This window comes from Symphalangus syndactylus, chromosome 6 (assembly GCF_028878055.3).
Source record: "Symphalangus syndactylus isolate Jambi chromosome 6, NHGRI_mSymSyn1-v2.1_pri, whole genome shotgun sequence".
Lineage (NCBI taxonomy): Eukaryota > Metazoa > Chordata > Mammalia > Primates > Hylobatidae > Symphalangus > Symphalangus syndactylus.
In genome coordinates, this window is record NC_072428.2 from 67,215,223 (window position 1) to 67,232,164 (window position 16,942).

Genomic DNA, 16,942 nt, shown 5'->3' on the forward strand with positions numbered 1-16,942 from the left:
ATCAGGATACATACAATAAGTTGCACCCATTTAGAGTGCACACTTTGATGAATTTTGACAGCTGTAGACTCCTGTGAAATCACTACCACATTCAAGATACAGAGTATATCCATTACCCCCCAAAATATTTCCCATGCCCCCTTTGCAGTTCATTTCTCCTTCTGATCTTGGCCCCAGCCAATCACTGATTTGCTGGACTCACTATAAATTAGTTTGCATTTTCTAGAATTTATATAAATGAAACCACACAGTATGTATTCTTTGTATCTTGTTTTTATCAGCCAGCATGATGATTCTGAGGTTCATCCATGTTATTACCTATGTCAGTAGTTCATTCCTTTTTATTACTAAGTAGTGTTACTTTGTATGGATATACTACTACTTGTTTATCCATTTTCCATTTGATGGACATATGGGCTGTTTTATATTTTTGGCTACTGTGAATAAGGCTGCTATGAATATTTGCATTTAACACTTTGTGTGAACACAGACTTTTTATTTCTACAGGTTGAATGCTTAGAACTAGGATGGCTGGTCATACGGTAGGTGTATGTTTAACTTTATAAGAAACTGCCAGTTTTTTGAACTACTTTACATTCACACCTTGAGAGTGTAAGCTCCAATTGTTCCACATCTTCACTAACATTTGGTATTATCAGTCTTTTTAATTGTAGCCATCCTAATGTAGTGTTGTCTCATTGTGGTTTTAATATGTGTTTTCCTAATGACTAACCATGTTGAAAACCTTTCCATCTCCTTACTGGCCATTTATACATCTGCTTTTATAAAATGTATGTTCAAATATTTTGTCCATTAAAGAAATTGAATTGTCTTATTATTGAGCTTTGAGAGATTTTAAAAATACATTTTGTATACCAGTTGTCACGTATTTGTAGTGTGAATATTTTCTACTATTCTGTGACTTTTCTTTTCATTTCTTAATGATGCCTTTAAAGAGCAAAAGTTTTGTATTTTGATAAAGTCCAACTTATCAAGTTTTTAACTTTTATGATTAATGCTTTATGTCTTAAATATTTGCTTAACCTCAAGATCACAAGATTTTTCTCTTATGTAATATTCTAGAACTTTTATATCTTTTACCTTTAGATTTAGGTCTATGAACTATTTTAAGTTAATTTTTGTATATTGTGTGAAGTGAATTGGCTGACCAACTTACCATACATTGCCTAAAGTCACTTATTTTACAATTTCTCAAAATTTATTTATCAGTAGTCTCCATTTTAAAAAATAGTCAAGAGGTATTCTTTTGTTTATAGGATATACATTTGGTTTTGCCTATGTAAAGTGGTATCATCTTATGGTAAAATGGGGCAAGAATCTGCAGGTTTATAATTTTTGGAAGCCAAAGAGCTTTTTTTTCCTATTTTTACTTTTATCATTATTTCTTTAAGTTTACTGGGATATACTCTGTTAACATTTACAGTCATTATTACTATTTTAACAACAAACAGGCTCAGAAATATTAAGATTTTATTCAGTTATAAACACAAACCTATTATGTTAATACTAGACATGAGCTCAGATTTCCAACTGCCGAATTCAGTAAAATGGACAAAAGGTGCAAAGTGTTTATAAGAGGTGTAGGTCAGATGAGTACAGCTTAAATATTAACTTTCTCTTCTTTTCATAAATAGATAATGTTATATACACGGGTATCATTATCATATTTATTATTCATTGAGACAACATCTATTAAACATGAGAAAGCCCTATTGTATGACTTTTATTCTGCAAAGAGTCCAGGTAGAATAACGATAGTGTGTTAACTCCTACTTGAAATGGTCTATTTTCAGATAGTCTGACTTGATGAGTTTTCTATATTTTTTCTTTGGGAGATCATTCCACAGCTTAATGTCAAGGTAATCTCATTTATCACCTTAGCTAATTTACTTTTTTTCATTTGTGTTGTAAGAAAGTGAACGCATCTTTGCAGTTTCATCTGTCAATAGCTTCTAAATGGCTGTCACTCAACCACATTAATCATTCCGTAGCCAGCCTTCCTGTGGTTATCCTTTTAGTTATTTGGTAGCTTTCCCCTATCTCTCTGAGACATTTCTCTGATTAGTTGTTATCTGACATATGGATTACTTATAACATGTAATGAAATTCAAACTTCTTTTTAATGTAATACAGAAGAATATAGTGGTGATTGGGTCATTCTCTTATTCAAGGCCTTCAGGAATTATCCACAGCTTCCCAATACAATGTAAGCTTCTTTGTTTAGCATTCAGGCCAATCATCCCAGTTAGAAGCTGATATAGTTTGAATATCTATCCCCGCCAAATCTCACCTTGAATTGTAATCCCCATGTTGAAGGTAGGGCCTGGCAGAGAGGGTTTGGATCATGGGGGTGGATCCATCATAGCTTGGTGCTATCCTCACAGTAGTGAATGAGTTCTTGCGAGATCTGGTTGTTTAAGTGTGTGGCACCTTCCCCCACCCACTCTCTCTCTTGCTCCTGCTTTCGCCATGTGATAAGCCTACTCTTGCTTTGCCTTCCACTATGGGTAAAAGCTCCCTGAGGCGTCCCCAGAAGCTGGGCAGATGCCAGCACCATGCTTGTACAGCCTGCAGAAGCATGAGCCAATTAAACCTCTTTTTAAAATAAATTACCCAGTCTCAGGTATTTTTTTATAGCAATGCAAGAATGGCCTAATAGAGATATAATCTTCCTCCCCTTGAATTCCCATTACACTGTCTTCATGCCTCAAACATGACATTTAACGTATGCTATGGTTTGATGTCCCCTCCAAACCTCATGCTGAAATTTGATCCTGGCCCAATGTTGGAGATGAGGCTTAATGGGAGGTGTTTTGGTCATGGGGGTGAATCATGAATAGATATATGACCTCCCTAGGTATGGAGTGAGTGCTCACTCTATTAATTCCTCAGAGCTGGCTGTTAAAAAGAGCCTGGCATCTCCCTTACCCGTCTTTTGTTTCCTCTGTCACCAAGTGATCTCTGCACAGCTGGCTCCCCTTTGCCTTGGCCTTTTGCCATGAGTGGAAGCAGCCTGAGGCCCCCACCAGATGCAGATACCCAATCTTGAACCTTCCAGCCATTCTTAACTGTGAACCAAATAAATATGTTTTCTTTATAAATTACTCAGTCTCTCAGGTAGTCCTTTATAATAACACAAAACAGACTAAGGTAAATCTTTACAATACAGTTGCAGTGCACAAACACATAATTTATGTGGATTCAAGCCTAAGTAAAACTTAAAGAGAATACTTTAAATTGAAATACTTTAGTTTTATCTACCAGTCCTGTATCATTCAGGTTCAATCAGAGAAGCAGAACCTGTAAGAGTGATAGAAAATATAAAATTTATTATGAGCACTAGCCTTTACATAGTTGTAAGAGCTGGTTAAGTCATCTCTGTCTGGTGTTGGCCTCTGTGTCTGGTGTAGGGCCTAAAGCCAGCAAGGCTAATAGGAAGAAAAGATGGTCATGAAATGGGGAAGAATAAGGAAAGATTGGAACTGGTGAGAACAATCTGGAAACTACAAGTGAAACCGCCTTTGCAAAAATTATGACAGTGAGAAAAATCTGACATAGGAAAATTATGGCAGTAAAAGAAATCTGTCCTAACGAACTCCATCTTGCTTCTAACCTCCAAGCTGCCCTTGTTCGTTCCCGGGCATAGGCTGAACTAACTTTGGGAGGAATTTATAGTTTAACTTTGAAACAAAGATGACAACAGCCCCTCCCTGAAACAAACTCCCTCCTTGCATGGGGACCAGATTGGTCTTTGTAAAACCAACAAATTAGCCACAAGCTCAGAAACCATGGCCTAGGAGTCGTGCAGCCAGAGGCCACAAGATTGCTAACTTCCCCCAATTGCCCCTATAGATAACATTACTATTGTAAAACCTAAGATTGGTGTTTGAGCCGATTTTTCTGACCCAGCATTCTGATGGATTAGCTGGCACATCCCAGACCGAAAAACTGGCTCATCTGGTCTTGTGGCCTCCACCAGGAACTGACTCAGCACAAAACGACAGCTTCACCTTCCTATGATTTCATCCTTGACCCAACCAATTGGCATTCCCCATTCCCTAGCTCCTTTTCCACCAAACTAAAAAACCCTAGCCTCTGAATTTTCAAGGAGGCTGATGTGAGTAATAACAAGGCTCCAGTCTTCCATTTAGCCGGCTCTACCTGTATTAAACTCTTTCTCTATTGCAATTCCCCCATCTTGATAAATCAGCTTCATTTGGGCAGTAGGCAAGAAGAACCCATTGGGTGGTTACACACAGGCAAACTAGATCCTGTGAGGACAAATTGCAACCTGCATCTGTATTTCCTTACATCCAACCTCAGTGACGTGAGGGACTTATAGGATTAGGCAGTGCCTTTGGCAACACTGCTGCGCATGTACCTGGTCTAAGATTGAGAGAAGCAGAATGAGGAGATCTGGCAGGAGCTGCAGAGCTGCAGGCCAGGCTGCTGGCCCATGCCTACACGGTGAGCCAGCAGGTCAGTGCCTGGCCCTACAATGACCTTTAGGGCTTCAGATCAAATGGCTGCTGCTTTACTTCTGCCTTCCAAATCTCACACACATTCTCTTTTGACTAACCCTAACCTAGAATCATATAGGGAAGGGAATTCTGGAAAATGTAGTTCTATCTTAGCTAAGTTGACACTCTATGAAGCTACCGCAAGTCTGTTTCAGCATAAATCCTTGAGTAAGCAAAGGACAGAAGATACACATCTGCTATATTTTTAATCTGTCTCAGTTCATAAGTGCATATCATAGTGTAAGCATGGCACAGTGTTGAGTACATACAATTCTATTTGGTTGAATTTTTAGAATAAGACTGTTTTCCTAAGCTCTAGCCAACTGTTTCATTGCATCTCTCCTGAAGAAAGTGATCTGCTCCAGTGTGAGGGGAGAAAGACTGCATTGGGTCTATAAATTGAGAGATGGCATATGTGGGTCTCTGATATGGTCCCTTCCTAAGAAGGGATTTCTAGAGTAGTTTTCCCACATCTAATTTTCAATTTACACTTTAACTTTGAAACCCAATCCTGATTTTAGAACTTCCTGCAATAAATATTTGTTAAAATGGTGAAAAATGAATTATGAACTTCTTATCTGTAAGGGTTTTCTGGTAAGTGTCAGTATTCCTTTTAGCAACTAGCAAAGTGCTTGGCACAAATTAGGTACTCAATAGATGTGGGTTAAATTATTTATTGCAAATTTCTATTCTGGTGTTGTATAATGAGTATTATGTTTTCTTTTTCAATAGTTTTCCAAGTTGCCTTTAATGTAAGCCACTTAATATTGTGTGTGCCTTGGGGCTTGGGTAAAAATGACTGCCCATTCATTGTGGGTTTTGCAAGGCAAGTTGGAGCTTGCAGAAAAGTACGTGTACATTGAAATACTTGGGAAAATTTTGGCCCTGTTTTTTTCCTTCAGTGTTTGCATAAATCCCTACACTCTACCTGTACCTCTCTCTCTTCCTCTCTTTGGTAAATTATCTAAAATATTATAAAGTAATTCATGCTCTTGTTAAACAGTAAATAAAGGAGAAAAGTGAATATAAATGTTCTTGGAATGCCTCCTCCACCATACAAAATTTTGCCTGATCCAAAATTCCACTGTTAATATTTTTGTGTATGTATCTTTCCTCAAATAGCCCATATGTTTACAAAAGTATATAGGAATATGTATGCATACTTATGTACTTATATTTGAAGGAAACAGGATTACATTATATAAAAATACTATGCTGCTACTGGTTTTTACTTACTATATTTTGAAACTTTTTCAACATCAGCACGTAAATGTGCAGTTTTCTTTTAAGTAAACTCTTGAAATGTATTCCAATGTATGTATTCACAATTTAACCAGTTCCCTATGATGGTCATCTTAGGCTAATTCTAAGAATTAACATTATAAACAATGTTGCATATATATATATATATCTTTGTATGTATCATGCTAATATATCCAAGGAGCAAATTTGTAGCAGTGGAAGTACATGGTTTGCCTGAGTTTTAATAGCAACTGAAAAGTATGTATTTTCAGGATATATAATATTTATAGCTCATTAAAAGTTTCTAGTCAACACAGGGTTACATGTATCTACACAGCCTCTTTTGTCAAGAGACCTTTGACAAAAGGAAAATAAGACCTTGGAAGAAAAGTCTTTGTCCTTATTCTTTTTAGAGCTTCCTTTAGCCATCTACAATTCACTAAAAATTAGCATCCACCACCATCTTCTGGAACTGAAGACAACTTTTCTAGAGATTAAAAGTATCACTATATTTAATTCAAAATCTAATGTATTGTAAAACAATTATTTTTATAATCCATTATCTTAATATGGAACAATAATGCTGATATTGCCACTAAAAATTAGCTGGCATTATCTGTTAAAATTGATCATATGCATTTCTCATGACCCATGAATCTACTCCTAGTTATATACACATCAGAAATGAGTACATGTATCTGTCAAAATTGTTCTGTGAGACTGTTTGCAGCAGCATTATTCCCAGTAGCCTCGAAGGGGAACAACGCAAATGCCCTTCAACAGTGGAATGCATAAATTGTGCCATACTCATAAAAAGGAATAATACACAACAGTGTAAATGAAGAAATTATTACCATAGAAACTATGGATGAACCTCACAAATATAATGTGAATTTGAATAGAGCCAGACAGAAAAGAATACATACTATATGATTCCAAAGATTCAACAGGCAAAATGAATCTGCAGTATGTGCTGGCTAATGACTGGAGGGGTAATGAGGTGCTGATCTGTGCAGTGTGCTAGCATTCTATTTTTTGACCTGGATGGGTTTTGCGTAGGTATGTTCAACTTGTGATAATTACCAGCAGAGGGGAGAGTATGCACACAATTCTTCAGGATGAGATTGGTGACATGTAGAGAAAAGGGAGAAATGACTGTAGTTTAAAAAAAAGTCAATTCCCTCCTCCCCACTTCTCCAGCTCTCCATTTCCTAGGAAGAGAGTCCAGGGAAAAGCAAACCAAGAAACAAATTCCAGCTCAAACTCAAACCCTCAAACAGATCTGGAGACTCAAATATCCATCTCTCTGGGCGAAAGGCATTCCTAGATTTGTCCAAGGTACAAAAACTACCACTCTAACCACGTTTCTTCGCTGCCCGGGGTCAGAGAAGTAAAAACCAATTATTTATTTATTCATTTATTTATTTTTAAGTTACTTCCAACCTCGCTGCCTCGAGCTTCTGAATCACCTGGGCAACCTGGAAGCCGCCCATCTAAGGGGGTGAGGTCGAATCCCAGTCTTGACGCCTTAGCAACCGAGCGAGCCTTTCTCGTGTCCCAGCAACGCGCCCGGCCCTTTCCTCTGCCCGGCCCTTCCCTCTGCCCGGCCTATTCTCCCTGGTGCCCCTCCCTTCCTCGAGGCTGCATCTCATCCCTCCTTGGGTCTCTCGTTGGTCCGGAGGGCGCGGGTCTGCATACTCTCACTCGGTGCCGGACAGCGCAGTTCCTGCGGCTCTTGCTGTGGGAGCTGCCCGACAGCCAGAGCAGTGGGGAGGGACGGCGAAAAACAATGTTTAAGTTTATTTAAGAAAGAAGAAAAAGAGTCAAAAAATTCAAGATTTTCGTCACTCTTATTTTTAAGGCACATCCAAAGCTCCTTGGAGAAGGGGCTGGAGAGTGGGAAAATCATTTTTGTGCACATTCCATGTAAGAAAGAAGAGACCCATCGAAGATTCAGTACGGAGTCATCTGGAAATTGGAGATGTTGGATACGATCGCCCGTGCCCTGCAGGACCTGGGCAGGCAGGTGCTGCCCACTCTGCCCTCGCTGAGCCAGGAGGGTAAGCGTGTTGGGTAGCAGGGGGTGGCCCTGGGGATTGAATCTTCATCTGCTTGCAGGGGAGGCGGGGGGACCCACTTCCCTATTCCCCTGGCTCAGGCCTGGCCTGCAGTGGCTAAGTTGCCTTGACAACCAGCTGGTAATCACATCCTGCCCACGTTGGACGCCCAGAGACCCTTTTCTGGTTTTGATTAAACCAGGTGATGTGTAGACAGCGCAAAGTAAGAGCTCAATAAACGGACTAGCACAAAGTAAGTGCTCAATAAAGGTTAGGTAAAAACAACCACTCCCACCCCACCCGCTGGGATGGTTCACAACCCTTTTGCCTACCTAGAGAAAAGAGGTGCAGGGGCCCTAAATGGCTCCTTTTGAGAGTTCATGCAAAGACGGTTGCTTTTGTTGCCTTTGACATCTTGCGGTTGTATTAAGAAAATGAGATGATCATAAAAAGATACAGGGTAAGTACTTTGGAAGGGGACCTGGCACCTTCTCAGAGAAAACTCATTAGGCTTGGTTAGTAGCAAGACAAGATCTGTTTTCAGCATCATTTGTAGAAGAGTCACCCCAAAGTGAGGCTGAGATCTGTCTGCAAACCATAGGAGAAGAAAGGTGCTGCAGGAATGCAAACTCTTATTATTATCAAACCATTATAATGTTATAATATAGATGTTGCTTAGGCTTTAACCAAATGACTGCAGAAAACAAATAGGAATGGATGCTTCTTTCTCTTCCCCTGCATCACTCCTATCTTTTCCTCTCAAGTCATCCTGAAAGATGCATTGAAGATAATGGTTTAATGAATTTAAAAACATTTGCTATATTTGTAAATTTATGTATAGTCATTCAAGTAATTTTGAAACCCTGCTATATGCTGAGCACTAGTTAACTTATGGTGAACAAAAATCTTGGAATTTACTGTTTAGTGGGGAAGATACACATTAATCAAGTAATCACACAAATCAATGCAAATTTAGCATTTAGGTAAATGCTACCAGGGAGGAGGTAAATGGTACAGTAAGAACTTTTTTAAAAGATGATTTTTTAGTGCAGTTGTAAATTCACAGTAAATTAAGAAGGAGGGACAATATATTAATTTATTCTTACACTGCTATGAAGATACTATCCCAGACTGGGTCATTATAAAGCAAAGAGGTTTACTTGACTCACAGTTCTGCATGGCTGGGGAGCCCTCAGGTAACTTAAAATCATGGCAGAAGGGGAAGCAGGCATGTCTTACATGACGGCAGGTGAGAGAGAGAGAGAGAGAGAGAGAGAGAGAGAGAGAAGCCCAGGGGACCAGGGAAAACTGCCATTTATAAAACTCTCAGATCTTGTGAGAAATCCCTCACCATCATGAGAAAAGCATGGGGGAAACTGCTCCCAGGATCCAGTCCCCTCCCACCAGGCCTCTCCCTCAACCCCTAGGGATTACAATTCAAGATGAGATTTGGGTGGGGACACAAAGCCTAACCATATCAGACAGAGATGTCCCACATACTCTCTAATCCCACACTTGGATAGACTCTCCCATTGTGAACATCCCTCACCAGAGTGGTACATGTGTTACAACTGAACCTACATTGACACATCAAAATCACCCAAGGTTCATAGTTTACATTAGAGTTCTTTCTTGGTGTTGTACATTTTATGAGTTTGGACAAATGTAAAATGACATATATCTATCATTATAGTCATATAGAGTATTTTCACTCCCCTTTGTTCTGCCTATTCACCCCACCCCTAATCCCAAAATCTGGAAACCACTGATCTTTCCACTGTCTTCATAGTTTTGCCAGTTCCAGAATGGAATATAGTTGGAATCATACAGTTTAAGCCTTTTCAGATTGACTTCTTTCACTTAGCAGTATGCATTTAATATTCCTCCATGTCTTTTCGTGGCTTGATAGCTCATTTCTTTTTAGTTCTGAATAATATTCCATTATCTAGATGTATCACAGGTTTGTTTTTTTTTTTAATCTATCCACCCACTGAAAAATGTCTTGGTTGCTTCCAAGTTTTGGCAATTATAAATAAAGCTGTTTTAAGTATCTGTGTGCAGGTTTTAAAAAATTGGATATAAGTTTTCAATTCACTTGGGTAAATACCTAGGGACATAATCGCTAGATTGTATGGTAAGAGGATGTTTAGTTTTGTGAGAAACTGCCAGACTGTCTTCCAAAGGGGCTGTACCATGTTGCACTCCTAAGAGCAATGAATGGGAATTCTTGTCGCTCCATGTTATTGTCAGCATTTGTTGTTGTCAGTATTTTAGATTTTGGTCATTCTAATAGATGTGTGTATTGGTATCTCATTGTTTTATTTTGCATTTTCCTGATGATCTATAATGGGGAGCACCTTTTAATATGCTTGTCATTTTTTGATGAGATATATATAAAGGGCTTTGGCTCATTTTTAAATTGAGTTTTTCTTTTCTTAGTGTTAAGTTTTAAGAGTTATTTGTATATTTTGCATGACAGTGTCTTTTGCAAATATTTTTTTCCCAGTCTGTGGCTTGTCTTCTCATTCTCTTGACATTGTTTTTCGCAGAGCAGAAGTTTTAAATTTTAATGAAGTCCATCTTATTATTTCTTGCTTGGATTATGCCTTTGGTATTTTATCTAAAGAGTCATTGCTATACCCAAGATCATCTAAGTTTTGTCCTATGTTATCTTCTAGGAGTTCTATGGTTTTGTACTTCATATTTAGGTCTATGATCCATTTTAAGTTAATTTTTGTGAAAGGTGTAAGGTCTGTGTCTAGGTTCATTTATTTTTTATTTTTTGCATGTGGATGTCCAGTTGTTCTAGCAATGTTTGTTTAAAAGACTATCTGCTCCATTGTATTGCCTTTGCTTCTTTGTCAAAGATAAGTTGACTGTATTTATATGGGTCTATTCCTGGGCTCTCTTTTGTGTCCTATTAATCTATTTGTCTGTTCTTTTGTCAATAACACACATCTTGATGACTCAGCTTTATTGCAAATCTTGAAGTTGGGTAGTGACAGTCCTCTGACTTGTCCCATGTGTTATCTAGATGCATATTATTTAGTCCCCATGTATTTTGGGATTTTCCATTTATCTTCCTCTTATTCATTTCTACTTTAATCCCATTGTAATCTGAGAGCAGGCATTGTATGATTTCTATCCTTTTCTATTTGTTAAGGTGTGTTTTATGGCCCAGAACATGATCTGTCTTGGTGAATGTTCCATGTGAGCTTGAGAAGAATGTGCATTCTACTGCTGTTGGATTAATTAGTCTGTAGATATCAACTATATCCATTTGATTGATGGTGATGTTGAGTTCAACTATGTCTTTACTAATTTTCTGCCTGCTGGATCTGTTCATTTCTGATAGGTGAGTACTGAAGTCTTCAAGTATGATAATGGATTCATTTATCTCTTCTTGCACTTCTATTAGTTTTTGCCTCATGTAATTTGACATACTATTTTTAGGTGCATACATATTAAAAAGTCTTATGTCTTCTTGAAAAATTGACCCCTCTATTATTATGTAATGCTCTTTATTTCTGACAACTCTCCTTGATTTGAAGTCTGTTCTGAAATTAATACTGCTACCCCTGCTTTCTTTTGATTAGTATTACCATGATGTATTTTCCTCCATCCATCTACTTTTAATCTGTTTTTAGATTTAGATTGGGTTTCTTTTAGACAACGTATAGTTGGGTTTTGTTTTTTGGTCCACTCCAGCAATCTTTGTCTTTTAATTTGTACATTTAGCCTATGCTCAAAGTGATTACTGATATAGCTAGATTAACACCTACCATATTTGTTATTGTTTTCTACTTTTTGCCCTTGTTTTTTGTATGCATCTTTATTTTCCACTGAGCATTTTATGATTCCATTTTCTCCTTTTTTAGCATATCGGTTATACTTTTTTTTTTTTTTTTTTGAGACGGAGTCTTGCTGTGTCACCCAGGCTGGAGTGCAGTGGTGCGATCTTGGCTCACTGCAAGCTCCGCCTTCTGGGTTCATGCCATTCTCCTGCCTTAGCCTCCTGAGTAGCTGGGACCACAGGCACCTGCCACCACACCTGGCTAATTTTTTGTATTTTTAGTAGAGACGGGGTTTCACCGTGTTAGCCAGGATGGTCTCTATCTCCTCACCTCGTGATCCCCCCACCTTGGCCTTCCCAAAGTGCTGGGATTACAGGCGTGAGCCACTGCGCCCGGCCCAGTTATACTTTTTAAAAAAATTTTAGTAGTTGCCTTAGATTACAATATATATTTACAGTCAATTCAAGTCCACTTCCAAATAACACTGTACCACTTCACAGGTAGTGTGATTGTTTTATAATAACAAAATCTTAATTCCTTCCTCCCATCCCTTGTATCATTGCTGGCATTCATTTCATTTCACTTATATATAAACATAAATATATATGATATATGCATAAGCATACATAATTGAATACATTATTGCTATTACTGGACAAACTGCTATCTGTTAGCTCAGCTAAGAATAATAAAAATAGGCCAGGTGCAGTGGCTCATCCTTGTAATCCCAGCACTTTAGGAGGCCAAGGTGGGAGAATCACTTGAGTACAGGAGTCCAGGATCAGCCTGGGCAATATCGTGAGACCTTGTCTCTACAAAAAATTAAAACCAAAAAAATTAGATGGACATGGTGGCACACGACTGTAGTCCCAGCTACTCAGGAGGCTGAAATGGGAGGACTGCTTGAGAGCCTAGCAGGTGGAGGTTACAGTGAGCCAAGACTGCACCACTGCACTCCAGGCTGGGCAACAGAATAAGACCCTGTCTCAAAGAAAAAAAAAAAAAAATTTTTTTTACCTTCATTTGTTCCTTCTTTGATGGTCTTCCTTTTTTTTTTTTTTTTTAATGTAGATCCAAGTTTCTGATCTTCATCATTTTCCTTTTTTCTAAGGAACGTCTTTTAACATTTCCTGAAAAGCAAATTAATTACTGGCAATTAATTCCCTTAATTTTTGTTTTTCTGAAAAATAATTTCTCTTTTGCTTTTGAAAAATAATTTTACAGGATGGAGAATTTTAGTTGGTGTTTTCTTTTTCTCAACACTTGAAATGTCTCACGGTACTCTCTTTTTGCTTGGTTTCTGATAAGTAGTTCAATATAATTCTTATCTTTGTTTCTCTATAGATGAGGTGTTCCTTCCCCTCTTTCTGCCCAGCTTCTTTCAGGATTTGTTTTTAGCTCTAATTTTCTGCACTTTGAAAATGATATTCCTAGGTGTCTTTTTTTGGGTATTTATCCAGCTTGGTGTTATTTGAGCTTCCTGGATCTGTGGTTTCATGTCTGACATTAGAGGGAAATTCTCAGTAATTGTTTCAAGTATTTCCTCTATTATTTCTCCCTCTTCTCCTGGTATTCCCATTATGGGTACACACCTTCTGTAGTTGCCTCACAATCCTTGGATATTCTGGGTTTTTTTTTTTTCCAGTCGTTGTTCACTTTCCTTTTGAAGTTTCCTTGTCACATCTTCAAGCTCAGAGATTCTTTACTAAGTCATGTCCAGTCCACTAGTAAGCCTATCAAAGGCATTCTTCATTTCTGTTACAGTGTTTTTAGTTGCTAGCACTTATTTTTGGTTCTTTCTTAGGATTTCAATCTCTCTGTTATGTAGCCCATCTGTTCTTGCATGCCGTCTACTATATCCATTAGAGCCCTTAGCATATTAGCCATAGTTGTTTTAAATTGCCAGTGTGATAGTTCCAACATCCCTGCCTGTCTGGCTCTGATGGTTGCTCTGTCTCTTCATATTGTGTGTTTTGCCTTTTAGTATGCCTTGTAATTTTTTCTTGATAGCTGGAAGTGATGTACTGGGTAAAAGTAACTGCTATAAATAGGCCTTTAGTAATGTAGGGGTACAGTGTGGGGGGTGGGAAAGCATTATATAGTCCTATGATCAGGTCTCAGTCTTTTAGTGAGCCTGTGCCTCTGGACTGTGAACTTTACAAATGTTTCTCAGATTTGTCCTTTCTCCTTAGGTAGGACAGAATGGCTAAAGTGGACTGGAGTTGGTCATTTTCCTTCTCTCAGGTCAGCTAGGCTCTGATAATATCCCAGCAGGTTAGGCTCTGGTGAACTAGTTTCTTCTGAGGGCAGGCCATTAAGAACAACAGAGTACTCTGGCATATTTAAAAATGGTATTTTTTTCTTCCCCCCACCAGAAGCACAAGGAGATTTTTCTCTTATATTTACCTGGATATTTGGCTGTGGGAATCTGGTTGAGCTCTGGGAAGTAAACCTTAAAATATGTGGAGACCCTCCCTCCATGACTGGGTCCCCCTGGAGGTTTTAACTCTTGGTGTTGTCCACACTGAGCCTCCAGAAATTTGTCAATTACACTTTGAGTTTTCTTACCCAGCATTGGTTCTTGATGCTGTTTCTGCATGTGAGTCTGTTTCAGGAAGCCATTCCTCCTGGTATTTGCCTTTCTGTCTCTCCAATTTTAGGGGCAGCAGTTTGCCCTGTGTCCCCCCTCATCTTATGGATCCAAGAAGAGTTGTTGATTTTTCAGTCTGGTCAACTTTTTAGTTGTTAGGATGGAGTGGTGACTTCCTTACATACAGCACCAAGAAATGGAAGTCAAATGAGAATATTTAATGGAGAGTAAGGATGGGGGTGTGTGCCAAGAATGGCTAAAGAAGGGATGCTTTGAGCTGAGTTGTGAAGAATGAGTTGGAATTAAGTAGATGAAATGGATCAGAGAGGTAGAGAGTGGAAGTGAGTTGAAAATGATTTTGGCAAAGGGAATGACAGGGGCAAAAACTTATGGTGAGAGTATGATGTGATAGAGCAACTGAAAGACAGTTGATTGGCTGCTCTGTAGATGTGGGGAGGGAGTGTATTCTAAAGTAGGCTAGAGAGAAAGGAAGGGGTCAAGTAATGCAGGGCCTTGTAAGTCATATTAAGGATGTTGACCTTTATGTTAAGCCTGATGGGAAGCCATTAAGTGTTTTGAGCTGGAGGTCAAGGAGAAGTTGAATGACATGATCAGTTTATATTTGGAAAAGATTACTCTGGTTGCCATGTGGGGAATGAATAGGAGGGTCAAGAATACCTATAGCAATAGTCTTGGTGAGAACAGATGGTAGCTTGGTTTAAAACTGGTAATAGTAGAAATGGAGAGGAATGCAATGAATGAGGGGCAACTTGGAGGTAAAATCTACAGATTATGGTGATGGACTGGATGTTAGGGGTGAGGGATAAGAGAAGTCTCAAGGATGACTTCTGAGTTCCTGGCTCATATAACTGAACAGATAGTGGTGCCATTAACTGAGACTGAAATCCTGAATAAAAGACAAGATTTAAGGGAAGAAAGATTGTGGTTTTGGGCAAGTTGAAGGGCCTTTGTGTGATATGTAAGTAGGCAGTTGGATAAACCGGTCCAGAATCTCGAAGAGGGGGTGGGAAGGAGTCTGGGTCTGCAAATAAACATTTGGGAATCATCCTGAGTGTGGGTGTGACTGCTGAAGCAGAGAGTATAAAGTGAAAAGAGAAGCAGCCTAGGACTGTACCTTGAGAAACCCTACCATTTAATGGTTGGATGGAGGAGGATAAGCCTGCAAGGGAGACCGAAGAAATGGCCAGACAGTTAGGAGAAAACTCAAATGAGAGTAGTAGTATAAAAGCCAAAAGGAGAGGTGCTTAAACGGGGAGGGAGTGATCAACAGTGTCAGACAGGGCTGAGGGCTCAGAATTAAATACGTTTATTGAACATATTGACAAAGAGACCACTGGTGACTTCAGCAAGGGCTGAAGTCAAAGTCAAACTACTATTTATTAACTTTCACAAATGATCTATTGCAACAAGGATGAAAATAAACTTCAAACTCAGCAAAACACATAAGTTAACTTTCATCAGTGTATATATTCATCGTTGTATATTCCTGCTGCTTCTGTATGTTTTAGCAAAGTTTAATATTATGTAATTATAGTGCTTAGGAGGCCCTGTCATCATTTTACAGATGTGAACTGGGTAAAACTTGAGTCCATGGAGGCAGGACGGCTGTGGATCTTCCACGCAGCACACCGCCGTTTCCATTGCATTATGCTCTGGGAACATGTTTCTTTGTTCAAATCATCCTTTACTATTCTGCTATACTATTCCATATATCAGTATTTTAATTTTAGAAGATAAGTTTTATAACATCAGGAAACATATCTGTTTTTTGACATTAATGTCTTTTTCAAGCATGTAGTATTGTATAATTTACAGAGCAGGCATGTAGTTTTTTTTTTATAATGATCATACATAAGATACAGTATTGCTGTTACTTGGCACTGCGTTTAAACATATGGTTTTGAGTGCATGGAATGTTAAGAATTTAAAGCCAAATGAAGGTTGAACTGAATATAGAGTATATGTCTAGGGATTAGTTCTTTATAAGAGTGATTCTTGGCATTTCAGTGTTTGATTGAAATAAGTAAGAACCCTGGCTTCCCTTAAAATATGAAACTAGTATATCCTTCAATTTGCTTTTTAGACTTGATATTTTTCATTTTGAGATTTAATGATATCCTCTCTGACTCTTTGGGATGTCAGAAAAAGTCAAATTCAGAAATTACAGTCTGTAAGCTTTCCAAATCTATTCCAATTGAATTGCAGGGGCCTAAAGCCTCCTAAGGCAAATGATATGCATAATTTCCTTTCTCTTCAATGAGAAATAGCAAATTTTAGTTTACAATAATTAGTTCTGCTCTTATATAATGTTGTCTCTTAGGCTTTATGGAATAAAACAGTACAGTGGGCTTGAATATATCATCCAAATGAAGAAAGACAAAATCTTCAACTTTTCAATTAAACTAGCTTAGTCTTTTCACTGGGATTTGGTTGAAAACTATACACTTTCTCCTGGCTCTAATGAAATCATATCATCTTCAGTGTAGTTGTTTTCCTAAAATACAAGCTTTTAGAGGCAAAAGACTTTTAGAGTCATAAATTTAACAATTTTGTCTTAATAACTTTGAAAGTTCTCTGTGTACATCTGGATACTGAGATTTTGCATTCATGAATTAATGAAATTTTTGGTCATGATGAAAATTTTAATTCAGTATACAGTTAGAACTGGTTCTTAGTTCTTAGCAGCTTATAGTAGAA

General features: G+C 38.2%; 1 protein-coding gene across 4 annotated transcripts in view; it reads left to right on the forward strand.

The window, feature by feature from the left end:
- The first annotated feature begins 507 nt into the window (after nucleotides 1-507).
- The window catches only part of CCDC81 (coiled-coil domain containing 81), a 57,171-nt gene continuing 40,736 nt past the window's right edge, over nucleotides 508-16,942 (forward strand). The window contains exons 1-2 of one of the 4 annotated variants that reach the window (XM_055283164.2): nucleotides 508-542; nucleotides 6,984-7,843. In XM_055283164.2, the coding sequence (XP_055139139.1) occupies nucleotides 7,765-7,843 (79 nt within the window). In that variant the 5' untranslated portion in view covers nucleotides 508-542; nucleotides 6,984-7,764. Of the gene's footprint in view, nucleotides 543-6,353; nucleotides 7,844-11,087; nucleotides 11,196-16,942 lie in introns of those variants that run through there. The other 3 variants (XM_055283167.2, XM_055283169.2, XM_063641499.1) reach the window with 3 other exon arrangements.